General features: G+C 45.9%; 1 protein-coding gene across 10 annotated transcripts in view; it reads left to right on the forward strand.

Moving 5' to 3' along the window:
• CSGALNACT1 (chondroitin sulfate N-acetylgalactosaminyltransferase 1) overlaps positions 1 to 15,325 on the forward strand; it is an 87,201-nt gene that overhangs the window by 41,420 nt on the left and 30,456 nt on the right. For 9 of the 10 annotated variants that reach the window (XR_007356384.2, XR_007356385.2, XM_048848026.2 and 6 more), the window contains one exon: positions 11,632 to 12,539. Coding sequence is in view for 8 of the 10 variants with exons in the window: in XM_048848026.2 (XP_048703983.2) it covers positions 11,906 to 12,539 (634 nt within the window). In the remaining 2 variants the exon portion in view is untranslated. Of the gene's footprint in view, positions 1 to 3,236; positions 3,344 to 11,631; positions 12,540 to 15,325 lie in introns of those variants that run through there. The other variant, XM_048848024.2, reaches the window with a different exon arrangement.

Consider the following 15,325-nt stretch of genomic DNA (forward strand, 5'->3'; position numbering starts at 1 on the left):
CTGTAGTTTATCTTCTATCCCAAAGTGCACTGAAGTCAATGGGAATACTCACAGGCTTAAAGTTACGTGCGGGCTTAAGTACCTTGCTGAATCAGGGCCTAAACCCTGGCCTTATACGTATACTCAGGGTCTATATTTCATCCATGTTCTGGCACAGACCCTTGAACATTTGTCTTCTGGTACGTTATAATGTAAAGTTGGCAGAATCCCTAGAACCTCTGGCATAAAATGCACTGACTCAGTATATGCAATTTTTAAAACAATTCTAATTTATTAGTAGTTACAAAAACACTCTACAAAGAGAAAAATTGGCTATAAACCATGAACAACAAACTTGCTTCCCCAGGTGGACTTTATGTCCTTCGTTTTCTACAGTTCCTACCTCTACCAGGCTTTGCTATTTCTGGTAAGATTAGTCGTTCCACCGTGAATACTGGGTTACCATCATGCCTGGCTCTTAAAGGGGCCACAAATTTCCTTCCTTGATGGAGTTCATCCAGTCTTTCCCTGTGCCGAATCACACTGTAGAGGCAAATAGAGTAGAACAAAACCAAAGAACATTTGTGATTGATAGCTGGGGGAAAAAACCATACCATGGTTGTACCTTTCTCAAGGCAAAGGGCCACCACCCCATAAGAGACCAAACTAAAAAAAACCCAACCCAGGATGATTCCTTGCCTTAACCAGCAGAGAGAAAATAATTTTGTCTTGTTTTTAAGGTGTCCTACTGCAGCACCACCACGATGACCATCCAAGTGATGTTAGAAACTCGATTTAGCTTGACTTCAACCCTTTTGTAGATGGGCGGCCCCGACTTGTGTTCCAAAAGGAATTAGATAACCACGTATTCTCTTTTAACAGAGCAGTAATGATGAAAACCCATCTCTAAGCCTCAGAGTTCTCATTAAGCTGATTGATATGCTTGATGTTGTTATAGGAATATTGCTGTGTGCTCTTCCTTTTGTGGGGTGGGAGTTAAATTGGACTGGGAGTTCAACTCTTCTCCGTGGCACACAGATGAGTTGAGGTAGCACCCATGCATTGGCTCCCCCATGTGAAATCTAATGAAGGGGTTGGCTCTGCAGTTTTCCAACAAAGCAGATGTCAGTCAGCCATATCAAATTGCAACAGATCAGCCAAATCATTTGTTAAACCTCTGGCAGTTGCCAAATTTATTAAAATTTACTCTGGGAACAACTCCAGCCAAATGATTGGGCTAAATTCCAGGTCAGTCAAAATCCAGATTGTGAAAAGTTAAGATGATAAATAATGTTTCGCAACAGTTTGGGAACAATCTAGTTATTAGACCCTCTGATGAGAGGTTGCTAATCAGAAATAGGCATTTTATGGAGAGGCACCATCATTGTTCCATTCCCATATTTGCTAAGGGTGACAGCGTGAGAGGCATCTCTGAGGCAATCAGCTGCACCTTTTGTATGTTGTACACATGTTCCTTGGAGTTGGGGAGAAGATGTGCTCTCACACGCTGCAAGGTGGGAACAGAATGAAGAAAGTGGCTGAAACTTCCTGGAAAAAAATTGACTAGTTTGGTGTAATGATGTCATGCCACATGTGTTGGCTGTGGGTATTGAACCTGAGACCTTTGGATCTTTAGGCATGAGCCTCTACTTCTTGAACTAAAACAGCCACCTCTGTTAGCCAACACTGGAGCAGACTTGTCAACCTTTTTCTGTGGCTTGGCCTGCACCTGAAGGGAACAGAGCACTACATGGAGTGGGCTGTGTTGGGATTCTCTGGTTTTCAGCTGTCCATGGCTTATTAGGTGGGAGAAAGCTGGCTAAGCCTTAGTTTTTCCAGTGTGAGCAGTGTTCCTCCTAACTTCCTCCATGTTGCAAAAACAGCTTGGAAATGGTGCAAATGCCAGGCAATTCCTAAGAAACACCCTAGGGAATTATGGGTGTTTCCTGGGGGTGGGAGGTAGGAGTTTGACCTCTTTCTCCCACAATTCTCTTAAAAGAACGCCTTCAAATGATGCCTGTTGAAAATCTTCCAAAATGCCCCAGGCAAGAAGAAGTGCTGAGACTTATGGGGGGACATATCGAGTGGGCACTGAAGCTTAGTGAGTTTAGCAGAGCGATAGTGTGAATGCAGGGTGAAAATCCAGGTGCCTTGACCACAATTCAACCTGATGATTGTGGATGTGCCCAACTGTCTGTGCTTTGAGCTGCGAAAAACTGCTGAGTCCTTTACAAATGGCAGCATTCTGATGTGAAGGGTATAATTTGGAGGGTGTTGTTAAGATAAAATAATAGCTCATTTTGTATAGTAACAGGCATGTTGAATTATTTGGGGTGGAGGGACCACACACAGCATCTAAATGGAAAAACTTTCTGTTTTGGAGTGGTCTGGTTAGGGTTTGAATCATCTCCCCCTAAGCCTTTCTTTTTCTTAGCCTTAATTTTGAATGGCTTGACTTTCACACTTGTTTGCCTTTCAACATTCTAATAATGTTGTTTTATCCGGACAAAGTAGATGCTGCGAACAAAAATCTACCTAGATTGTAAGATCACTGGGGCAGGGACTGTCCTCTTTAACTACCTGTACGGTGCCTAGCACGCAGAGGGCCTGATCTTTCACTGATGTTCTGTAATAGACAGAATAACAAAGCTTTTTTTTTTTCCCCTGGGAATAGTATATTTTGCTTTTCTTGTGAAAAATGTTTTTGATATTAAAAACAGCTTGTTTATTGAAGGACGTCCAGAATGGTAGCACCTTTGCCCCTTTGCTGCCTGTGTCAGAGAATTGCTTCAAGAAACATTTAGGCTGAATCTAATCAGAGCAGAGTATGCTCCTGGCCTCAGAACTATAATCTCCTCTGCAACTCTGTAGCAGACAATGCAGTCAAGATAAAGTTACAGCCCTATCTCACTAATGGGAAACCAATTAAATTAGTAGCGCAAGGATATAAAGAGTATTGATGGAAGGAAAAGCAGCGTGTTCTACACTGACTTTTTGTGCCTTTCAGAATTGGAAACCCATTGCAGTATGTTGAATTTAAAACCACTGTCTTTACTTCCAGTTTCGTCCCTGGACAAAACCCCATGATAATACTTCCATGGTCAAGGACACACTTGTGGGGCTTTTTCGATTGTTTTAAGAACCACATTATATCTTTATTTGGGAGGAAAAGACCCAACCTTAACTGTCACTTATAGGAAGAAAACAAAGTAATTGTCTGTCTGTGGGAGGAGTCAGTTACAGAGAGCATTTTAACACACAGGCACAAGCAGTGACTTCTCTGTCTCCTTGGGGTTACGAAGGGCAGTGCATAGTTTCTTTGGTGAAGAACTCTGGCTCCAAAGATTAAAGAAGTCTCTATACAGTAAGTTTTTCTCTTTTCTCCAAGGGTATAGTATGTGCTATTTATACTTCGATTCTGGACAGGTAATTTTCATAACTAGCCTTTATCTGCATTTCAGTGCTCTGTTGATTCCAGACTAAGTGTGGTAGAGTTTGAAGTGTTCAGGGGATCAGGGCTGTGTGTCACTAAGAGACCAGGTTTCTTGTGCATAATTTATTTTAGTAACTTTGTACCCCTCATCTAACATGTCCTACTGCTTTGTGAATAGAGCAATTATTGCTCCAGGGACAAACCTCTCAGAAAACAAAATATGGGATAGAAAAGAGACTTCTTACTTTTTTTAAATTATTGCCTGCAGTCAGACCAAAAAACCTGGAACAGCTGAGAAAACACTTTTTAAGAGGTGTGGGGGAGCTTTCATTTTACATTGTGATGGCAAATGTTCTGTGCTGCGTGTTCATGTTACGCAAATTAACCATATTAGTTAGTTATGGTCCATAACCATTCTGTATAGTTTCATAAATGCATATGGGGCTTTTATAGATCGCGCACTAGGAGAAAGGGCCAGGTCCTCAGCTAATGTAAAGCTGTAGCTCGCTGATGTCAATGAAACCATGCTGATTTACACTAGCTGAGGATCTGTCCCTGTGCCAAAGTGCTTGCGTTGTAACTCTGACAAAGAGGATTCATGGGGAAATAGTTCAAGAAGGAGAAGCTGCATAGACATTATAAGTAAGGGGATTGATACACAAGGAGTCCCTCTGTAAGGATCTGAAGGAAGAGCGTGAGGGTACAGTAAATTTATCAAAGGGTTGCCTTCTTTCCCCTGTCTTCCATTCAAATTCCTACCCCTCACCTCTGGACAGGCAGTTTAGACAAGGCTGACAAGAAAGACAGGACTCCCTTGGAAGAGACTTGGGGGGAAATCCCTGGCCAGCCAGTTAGAAGAAGTCTGTAAAGATTTTCAGAAGGTTTTCTCACCCAGTGAAGGTATGTTTATGTTCTTTGCTCCCAGAGGTCTGATTCTGGACCCCTTACTCATAGTGGGTAGCACCTCACTCCATAAGTAGCATAAGGCTCCATTTTGCATATGGGCACTGTGCATTGAACAGCTGCACTTTGTTAGAATTTTTTAAAAGTTCAAGCAAAATGCCATGTGCTTCAGTTCAGAGTACAATGCAGTCCTAGCACTAGAAGTTTGGCTGAGTGACACGAGCTGGGAGTTGGGGGGCATTCTCACTTCCTTTCTGATCTTTTTACTCATAGATACTGACGTATGCCGTTCATAGGTCAAGGTCTCTCAAACACCCCCCCCCCCCCACACACACACACAGCTTCTCTCATCCTGAGTCCTTTTACCAGGATTTTGGACGCTTTAGGGGGATAAAGCGAGAGACTAGAAGCAGTTGCTTGGCACGGTGGTGGAGCCGCCAGGGCCCGAGAGCTGTGGTGTGAGCGGCAGTCACTGTAGGAATTACACTGCGGAGACTGTTAAAATATTTACCATTCTCTGTGTCCCAGGGGCTGGGAGTCTGCCCTGCAGATAGCGTTCCATATGTCATTGGATCTTCAGTGGAACAGCTACAGTTTCACTGGCAGCATTTTCCTCTGGGCTGACTTGACAGCTTCGCAGTGATAACACTAGGTCATGTGATAAATCACTATTCTTTATAGTGCAGTAGTGCCTAGAGAGCCTGATGAGGGCTCCTTTGTGCTAGGCTGTACGCCAGGTCTCTGCCCCTAGGAGCTCACAGTCTAAACTGAGGGGACCGTGCTCGCCGGAGGGTACAACGTGTACCCCAAACTTGTGGAATTACAGGCGTTTGTGCCTCTCATGGGAAAGGAGTTGTAGAGAGGGTGGAGAGGTTGTGGACAGTCCCAATATATCTGCTGGGAAAGCCATGCAGAATCTCACAGCCTCCAGCCTGTTCCAGGGATAGCCATCGGCTCTGTGTGGCACTCTGGCCCTCTTTGGCGCTGCCATTGACTCTGTTTCATGCTCCTGAGACCTAGCTGTCCCCTCCAGCAGTAAGTCCCACTCAGATTTCCACTGGGAATCCTGCTTTCTGTGGAGGGAAGGAAGTCCAAGCTGCCCTCCTATTTCCAACCCTAGAACACCCCTCCGGGCCCACGCAGTCCTGCAGAAGGTCCTTGCACTGTTTGGGGACAGCAGGGCTGTGGCCGTCCACTCTACCCCATAGCAGAGGGTTTGGCATGTAGTTCTCAGTTTGTTTTTCTTTCTGTGATTCTGTGGTTGGTATTTGGAGCCAAAATGCAGATCTGAAATGCATGGCTTGCTACATCATTTTTAACCTCCTGAGACAAATCCCTTGTTCTTTGAAATGCTTCTAAAACACCAAATGCTGGAAGGAAGGAGCAGGGGGTGGGAGGGTGTATTACCCAGAATTTCATGGAAACAAAATGTGGCCCAGATTCCGCCGCTAAGCAGTGCCTTGTGCCACTAACAGACCCATTGACTATAGTGAGGCTATTTGCAATATAAGGCCCTACTCATGTGGGGAGGGTGACCGCATCTGGCCCTCTGCTGAGAGCAATGCCACTGTGCACTGCTCTGTGTATGGCATGCAAAGTATATGAAAAACACCCAGTAAACTGTGCTGAAGCAACCTCTTCCGGGTCTAGGTTAACAGGACAGAGTAATAGGGGAAATGTTCCTGCGTATATTGGGTTAAATTAAATTAGAGCATCAACACTTTCATTGAGTAGCCATGATCAATGGGGTTTCATTAGCGCTTCTTGCTTCAGATAGACTAATACTACTGTTGTGCTGTCTGGAGTGGCTCACCACCGAGAGTGCCTACCTCAGGGCAGACTGCCAGAAACAGGGCAGACACCCCAAACTGATAGTGTACTTCGTAATTAGATATCACCAAGCCAGTAGCAAATGTAAACTCCTGGATCACTGTCACAGTCTTACCATGGAGTCAGGTAGTCCCCTTAGACTCTCAGGTCTATCTTGCCCTCCAGGCAAGCTGGACTATGTGAAAAATGGTTACTTACACCAAAAATCACACCATATTTGGTTGCTCCCAGTCTCAAGAGACCAGCCATTTACCTCAGATCAACTGGTACCCTAGATCTTACACTGAAGACAATGCTGGTAGCCAATTCTATAGTAAACTAACTAATGTTTTATTAGCTAAGAAAAGGAAATAAGAGTTATTGAGAGGTTAAAGCAGGTAAAATATATGTAGAGGTGAGTCACAATCCATAATTCCAAATCGTAGCAGAGATGTAGTAATCTGCCAGTTTCCCAAAAGTCTCTCAGGACTACCCAGAATAACCCTGTGGATCTCTTGTCTTCTCGTTCAGTTAGAATCCAAACTGTCCAGAGATGAAGCATCTTTCCCTGAATCCATTCTTATAGCTTCTACGCACAGAAAACAAGCTGACAGGGTCACTACCCACATGGGCTCTTCCTTTGATGACGGAGAGTGAGGAATGCATTTGTTAGTCTCTAAGGTGCCACAAGTCCTCCTTTTTCTTTTTGCAGATACAGACTAACATGGCTGCTACTCTGAAACCTATCTTTAGAGTCTTTGACCTCCAATCCTCAATTGTTTTGAAATTAGCACTTTTCTGTTAAAATTCATCATTTGCATTCCACAAGGCTTCTTTCTTGATTGGCGGGTTATTTAGTTACAGGGGTGTACACAGTGTAAGTGTGTGCTATTACATTATAACGGGATATAGATACATGAAAACAATGCCAGTAACATCCCATTAGTTTTCTTGAAGTTTAAACACCAAATACACTCTTATACATTTAACAATCACTTTGATCTATACTAATACACAAGTAAATTGGCCTGGGGCTTTGGCATGAGCTGGTACCTGATCTGCCGGAATCACAAGTTCTTAATACAATTAGCTATTGAGCACCACAGAACACACAGGCATTCTTAGGTCATTTTATGGAAAACCTGAGATTGCAGTGCACATGTGTGCTGCAGCCCAGGCTCCCAGCTGGTACAAATTTGCAAAGCGCCAATGAAATCCGTGGTGCTCCTCTTATTTACACCTGCTGAGGATCTGGCCCTACATGTCTAAGCGTATGTCTACACTGCAGTCAGAGGTGTGATTGCAGGGGTGGGGAGGACTGGCTACCCTCTGTGTTCCTCCTGTCCATATGTGTGTGTTATCGCTGCATGCACCGGAGATGTTGCTGCTCCCATTAGTGAGAGAGGGTGACCCTTCCCCGATTGATTCCTGGGGGCCTTGAGGCCTGCACTCAGGGTCACCTGACTGTTTCCCCAGCTAGAGACTCTCCATATTCTGTAATCTGCTACATGTCTTGTCCTCCTAGAGATCCCCCCAGAGCTCCTGCTCTAAGCTTGAGGGCTGCTGCCCAGTAAAGGGTACCCTGTCACAGAGACAAGTGGATGGATGCTTGTTTCATTTCCTGCTGCCAGCTATGCAAGCAAGGCAGCAGAAATAGAGCTTGTAGCCTGCAGCCCTTGACTGATCTAATAGGGCTGCTCAAGAAGTTGGGCTAATCCAGGGAGTTGATACATTTAAATGAGCAGATGTGACACGTTGTGAGTGATAGGGGACAGTCGTGTCCCGTCCGTCTCATCACTACCCCACACACACACACACTCACTCACTCACTCTCCCATACAGCACAGGTCACGGCGATACCATGAAGAAAAGGAGGACTTGTGGCACCTTAGAGACTAACCAATTTATTTGAGCATAAACTTTCATGAGCTACAGCTCACTTCATCGGATGCAGCTCACATTGGAGGTAGCTCACGAAAGCTTATGCTCAAATAAATTGGTTAGTCTCTAAGGTGCCACAAGTCCTCCTTTTCTTTTTGCGAATACAGACTAACACGGCTGTTACTCTGAAACCGGTGATACCATGGTGGCCTTCCCACAGCATCCATTTCTCTCTTGCTATTGAGTGAACAAAGCAGTCAGACCATACAGTGTCCTTGAAGTGCATTTAGAGATGTCTGACAAATGAGATTTAAAAGATCCAGAAAAAGGCGACCTGGGAGGAGGGGACCCCCTAGACAAAGAGCTGTATGTTTGAGCAGCATAGCTATAGATGTGTATTGGAGGGTCAACACTGGAAGAGCTCTTTAACCAAAGCCCTAGCCTGATGCCTCTTTGAGAACTAAAAGGGTGTGTTTATCTAAGACATGGAGATGTAATTTCGGTTTATGCTCTGTTAGCACAACTAATCCTTTCACTAAAGTTCAGCGTATGCCAATGCAGTCAATGGACTGATTGTGCGAAGTGAAGCATACGTACACAGCAGTTTATGTACTACATCCTACCACTTCCTGCCCCTTGCCTCACTGCCCACTCCCTTCTTGCAGTCCTTTGGCCTTATACATTCGAGAGTTAAAAATGCCCAAATTAATTTCTATGCCTTGAATAGATCCCTTGCATTTCAGGAGACCTGCTTTCACAGCGCATCTGTAAGAAGCAGCTGTGGTACAGCCTTTTGCAGAACAAAAGGCAAATTGAAGAGGTAGGCAGTTGACAAATGTGAAAGGAATGAAGAGGTGTTACCATGTTGACAGCACCTAGTACACTATGTGCATTTTCAGTATGAGTGACGGGAAGTCAATTAAAGAAGAGATGATTATGACCAAGTAAGGATTAGCTGAAGCTGGGTGAGCTGCTCTTGAGAAAAGATCATTGAGAAAAGGCAAGTAGAGTTTGATCTACAAGCTCCTCTCTGTGCTCTCTTTCTGCTGCTTTGAATATTTTTGTCTATTGCAACAATTCTCCATTGAAATCACTGGCATTTTTTGGGAAATCTTATAAATATTTTATCAGCAGTTCAGTGTCACTTAAAAAGTAGAGCTGTATTTTTATAGCTTTCCCTGCAAACAAACCCACATGCCTAAGTGACACCGCACAGCTGTTAAACACTGATAAAAACTAAAGGGCCAGTCATTTCAGTGGAGAATTGCTGTAGTACAAGTCACCAGGAACAATAGAGAGATGGAAAACCAAGGTTCATACTACAAGTAGCTCTTGTGTATTTTCTTTGTGGCTGTGCTTGCAAGACAATTTCACAACCTTCCCATCTGCTTTCTATCTGGGAATGATAATGTGGAAGATGGCTTGAGCAAACAATTCATAAACTCAGCCTGCTGAAAGTCATCTTGAACCTATAGCTTCTTCCTCCATTATTTAAGAGAAGAATGTGTGTAACTAGCTCTTTTAGGTGACCCCCCTCAGATCAGATTGGCAGGAACCTTTGCTGGAGGTTTTCCCTCCTTCCTCTGTAGCATGGGGTATGGATCACCTGTTCGCATCTTCTGGGCATATCTCAATCCATTCTCTGTTGCGGGGACCTTGGGCCTTGGTGGCACCTTGACCCCTCCTCTTCTGTCTGCAGCACACAATTTAGTTTCCTGAGGACTGAAATGTTTTTGTCTAACTAAATCCTTTGGGTTTAATATAGAGATATGAGGATGGAAGGTAATGGTTTATAGGCTGTGATATGAAGGAGGTTAGACTAGGAACCTCCTGACTAGATGATCTGATGGTTCCTTTGGTCTTAAACTTTATGAGGTATCAGAGTAACAGCCGTGTTAGTCTGTATTCTCAAAAAGAAAAGGAGTACTTGTGGCACCTTAGAGACTAACCAATTTATTTGAGCATAAGCTTTCATGAGCTACAGCTCACTTCATTGGAGCTGTAGCTCACAAAAGCTTATACTCAAATTGGTTAGTCTCTAAGGTGCCACAAGTACTCCTTTTCTTTTTATGAGGTATGAAACTCATGTCCACAGCTGTTTACTCATTGTCCCTTAAAGTCTGTTCCTACCTCCTTGTCCCCACTCCATTATATGTAGTGGCCTGATCCAAAGCCCATTGAAGTCCGTAGAAAGAACCCCATTGTTTACAATTGGCTTTGGGTCAAGATCCAGCAATGGCCCCAGAAGTTGTATTAGTCTCATGAGTAAAATATGTTTATCTTGGGGCCTGTCATTGTGGGGATATTTGTAGCTAGACTGATGCAGCTGCAAGAAACTGAAAACCATACCACAAGGCAGACATGCAAGGTGTAAGGCTAACTTAGATTTCATGACTTCTGAGAGCTTAACAATGCAAATGTAGAGTGGACTTTTTTCAATAGCTTTCCACTCTGCTCCCAGTGAAGTCAATGATAAAATACTTCAGTAGCAGCAGAGTTGGGCCAATACTAAATGAGTCTGAAAGTCCTATCCGTAATCATCTCTTCACATGGCTTTTTGTACAGCATTTCCTAGGATTATTTTTTTTAAAGAACAAAATAATCAAAAGATGCCTCCACTATTTACTTAGACAATTTCCCTTAGACACTGCAGAATGCTACAAGTGAAACCAGAGCTGCAAGCCTTGCTGTTGAGAATGCTCTGTGCCCTGCACATAAAATCTGGCCGCACATAAAATCTGGCCACACATATCGCAGTGGGGTCTGCGAGGTGCTGAGCCCCTTTGAAAATCTTAATTAGGAACCAGTGTCGGAGCTAAGCTTGTTTGGAAATCTGGTGCCAACTGTGGGCGCTGGGGACTTGAAAATGTGAATTTGTGCTTGTTTGAAAATCTGGCCATGAGATGGCCGCTGTAGGCTTCCTGAAGTGTTTGTAGGATTTAGTAGACTTTTAAGCCCAGACCTCTTGTCCATAGTCAGTGGGCTTGTCTCCATGGTACAACAAGGCACACTACTAAAGAGCACCAACGTGTTGCACACTAACTGGTCTGTGTGGACCCTGCTAGCATGCACTAAGAGTTTCCTAGTGTGCTTTAACTGGGACTACTCGGTGTGTCTAAAGTTTCATAGAGGTTTACGCCAGAAGGGGCTTCGAGCTCATCAGCTCATCTACTCTGACCTGCACATCACAGGCCATTACATTCCACCCAGCTAACCCTGTGTTGAGGGTGACGTTTTGGTTAAACTAAAGCAATTTAGTCTTCAGGAGACAGAGAACAGGAGAGACCAAGGTGCAACCATTGCCCGAGGCCCCTGGATGGCAGGGAACTCATGAGGTGAGACCTGCTCAGATAATCCTAGCTGGTGATCCATGACCCATGCTGCAGTGGGGGGAATCTCAAGATACCGCATGTGTATGCGATTTCCAGGGCCAGCACCTTAGCACCTCACAGATTTAGCATTGTCCACAGCTGAAGAGTACGACACAGCATTCTGCGCTGCTTAGGCAGCTCTACAAGGTACAGTAGGAAATGCTACTGCACATGTGCACACTTACAGCCCTCGTCCATTCTCGACCACTGAGTGGCATATGGATCCATAACTGGTCTTTGTTGCTTGTCTTTCAGGTCACCCTTTGCTGACTACTGCAAGCTGATAAGATAACAATGGGAGTGACTGTGGGGAGTGGCTGGTGTCACTCGGCTCACAGCGTCTCCTTTGCAGCTGGGCTCTTAGCACTGCCAAGTACACGTGAGGCTGCACCTGATACCCGAGGGGAGCAAGCACTTTAGAAGGAAGCTGCGAAACCCACTCATGCACGTACATGCATCTGTTTAGGGTTACTGTTGGGGGACACACAGCGATGTAGGTGCTGACGTACCCACACCTGCTCCCGGAGAGATGATGGTTCGGCGAGGGCTGAGTGCCTGGCTCCCGCGGATGGTCGTTCTGCTTGTGGTGCTCTGCTCTGCCGTGTCCATCCTCTACATGTTGGCCTGTACGCCGAAGGGCATCGATGAGCAGCTTGCATTCCCCAGGGCCAACAGCCCAACAGGAAAGGAGGGGTACCAGGCCATTCTGCAGGAGCGGGAGGAGCAGCACCACAATTACATCAACAGCCTCAAGAAGCAAATCGCGCAGCTGAAGGATGAGCTGCAGGAGCGGAGCGAGCAGCTGAAGAGCCTGCAGGACCATTACACGGACTCGCTGGGCCCGGGGCTGGAGCGCAGCAACCCAGAGAAGACCCCCGCTGACCTGCTGGAGTTCCTGCGCTCCCAAATAGACAGAGCTGAGGTGCACGCCGGCGCCAAGTTGCCCACGGAGTACGCAGCTGTGCCCTTCGAGAGTTTCACCCTGCAGAAGGTGTATCAGCTGGATACAGGGCTGACACGCCACCCCGAGGAGAAACCCGTGAGGAAGGACAAGCGGGATGAGCTAGCGGAGGCTATTGAGTTGGCCCTGGAAACTTTAAACAGCCAGAACAGTGATAGCAACACAAACCATCACATGTACGCAGCCTCGGACTTCATAGAAGGTTTGTACCTGTGGGAACAGGACTCCTTGTTGATGCGGGAGTTTGGTGCTGGTGAAGGTCTCTGGTGTTACCACATGGGCATCTGCCCATCCTCTGTCTATCCACAGAACACACACAGTTCAGGCAGCTTCAGCCACAGCTTCCCAGTGCTGTCCCCAGCCAAAGTGCCTCACTCCTGACCTGAAGGCCTACCTCTAGAGATCGGGGTAATATAAAGGGCGTTTCTACTCTGAAAGGTTTCAGAGTAACAGCCGTGTTCGTCTGTATTCGCAAAAAGAAAAGGAGGACTTGTGGCACCTTAGAGACTAACCAATTTATTTGAGCATAAGCTTTCGTGAGCTAGTCTCTAAGGTGCCACAAGTCCTCCTTTTCTTTCTACTCTGAAAGGTGTTGACGTATTTTGGATGATGATGTCATCATTATATTATAATAATATCACTGTGAAGAATATGGGGTGCAGTGTCCCAGCGACTATTGAGAGCTAATGAACATGGATCACCATGGTGCCATGGTTAGCCAAATTTCATGGTGCATTTGTCCGAATGTCTCTCCCCATTCGGTCCTGGGCCTCTTTGCTGACTTTGCATGTCACTGCATGTTATGCTGACCATGAGGCATGGTAGAAAAAAGAAGAGTTAGCAGTGCTAGAAAGCAACCTCATCACTGGTAATACAGTAGCCCTGGATTCACTTTATTCGTGTGCCTGCATTCCCCTTTTTCTGTCTGATGCCAGTAGCTGTAAAGGAGATTTAAGATGCATGGCTAATTAATCCAGCTGAATTTATCTCCTTGCTCTTCTGGCATTTCGGCTTCAGCCTTCTAGCTGACATTTGCTGAGAGTGCTACATGCCTGCCTTTTCCAGAGGGACCACTCTCAGTCACTGCATCTTGCAGGACAGGAATGCAGATTCAAGAGCACCTTTGTGGGGTCCCTGCCTCTTGGTTGAATAGCTTATGAACCCTACAGCCTTTGGGTACTAAGGGATGCTTTCTTCATCTGATCTCGATTAGCAAAGGTGGGGCTAATGCGTTCTCTGGGATGGTGGAGACAAACCATCTCTGCTTTAGTCACTGGTCAGTTGTTACTTTCCCAGCTGCCTCCCCACTGCTTGCCCCCAGCCAGAGCCCTTTCCCCGCTGCTGGAGCCTTGTGAGATGTTACACTGCTAAACATAGCCATGTAGCTGTGGGAGGCGCTGTTTTGGGCTTGCAGAGCACTGGGTGGGATATATACGTTGGGGTTCAGGCATGTAGGGCACTCTGCTCTGCTCTACGGTAGTCACGTAAGCCCTAGCTCACTGTCCAGTGCTGTTTATACCCGTGCTTGCTGGGAGTGCGGTGTCCGTACTCTACGGGCCGCCCTACGGGTAGACATACCTTGAGTTGCTTGTTTCTCACCCTGCACCCTCCAGGTCCCCAGCCTATTGTTTAATAATATAAATAGATGATGATGATTTATTCTTTGTATTACCCTAATGCCTGGGAGCTCCAGCCATGGACCAGGACTCCACTGCTCTAGGTGCTGTACAAACACAGCAATAGCTAGATTTCAATAATATGGTTCTTCTAGTGTACATGAGATAACGTATAGAAAATGAGAAATCGAGAGCCAGCGTATTCTTGGGATAGGTTAGAACAAAACATCATGAACATTGTTTGCCAAAAACGACTATCAGTATAAAAATTCAGACTGGCTATTAGAGGTGATCCAGGCAACGGGCCAGAGTCTCTGCTGATGTGAACAGGTGCAGCTCCACTGATATCCTGGGAAGCAAACCCATTTGTGCCTGCCGGGGATCAGCTGACTGGCTTATTTATGGCATATCAGTGGTTATCTTGAATTCCAGAGCATGCTAAAGCTGCAGGGGAACTGCCTCCCTATTGGGGAGGGGGAGATGATTAGTAATGATCTATTATTTATTTGTGTTACTAGAGCACCCAAGAATCCCAGCCCTGGGCCAGGACCCCACCGTGCTACGCAAAGCGATGGTATAAGGCCACTCTGAAGTCACCTCAGAGGGACAGGGCCAGTTGCAGGGGTGTAATGTGTAAGTGAGACTCGGCCAGGCCTAGGCCTTGTGCTGGCTCCCTGCTCAGAGGTGGATTTCTCCCCTTTGGGCAGTGTCATGTTTGACTGGTGCAGGTTTGCTCGGCCTCCGTGTAGGCTGTGTAAGATCAGGAAGGCTCCCTCAGAGCAGACTCAACCCACAGCAAGTAATGGGAGCGACTGTACTGGTAGCATCATTCATTGTCCTAGCTAAGCCATGAATGAGCCCATTGGCCATGCCATTTCTCAGTGGCAGGAGCCCAGGGGTGAAAAAACCCTCTTCTTCCTGCTTTCTAGCAAGACAGCAGCATGGTAGCCTGCATCTCCAGCACCAAATCACTACTCCAGGTTTGTTCTGGGACCTGGCTTGGCTGCACAAATGGAGCAGTCAGGGCTGACTGAGGAGCAAATTTGTGTGCAGAACTACTTGGAAAGTCCCTGATATCGCCCGTCTCTCTCTCTCTCTCTCTCTCCTTTTTTTTTTTTTCTTTCATCCTTGGAGAATGAAAAAAATTCAAGCTGCCCAAAAATCAGTGGCCCTTTATCTCTTAAAGGGGACAGGGGAGGGGAGCTGGTGTGCCACCATTCCATTTCATTTTAGAGTGCCTTGCTACAGAACGTGACTTGGAGACAGCAGACCTTGTTAGTGCTACAGCCCACAGGAGACTTCAATAACCAGCTAGATTCATTGGTACGTTCTCACTGCTCAGTGCCACTCTGGCTGCACAAAGCAGGGGTGA

The sequence above is a fragment of the Caretta caretta genome, chromosome 4, assembly GCF_965140235.1.
Source record: "Caretta caretta isolate rCarCar2 chromosome 4, rCarCar1.hap1, whole genome shotgun sequence".
In the NCBI taxonomy this organism is placed as follows: domain Eukaryota; kingdom Metazoa; phylum Chordata; order Testudines; family Cheloniidae; genus Caretta; species Caretta caretta.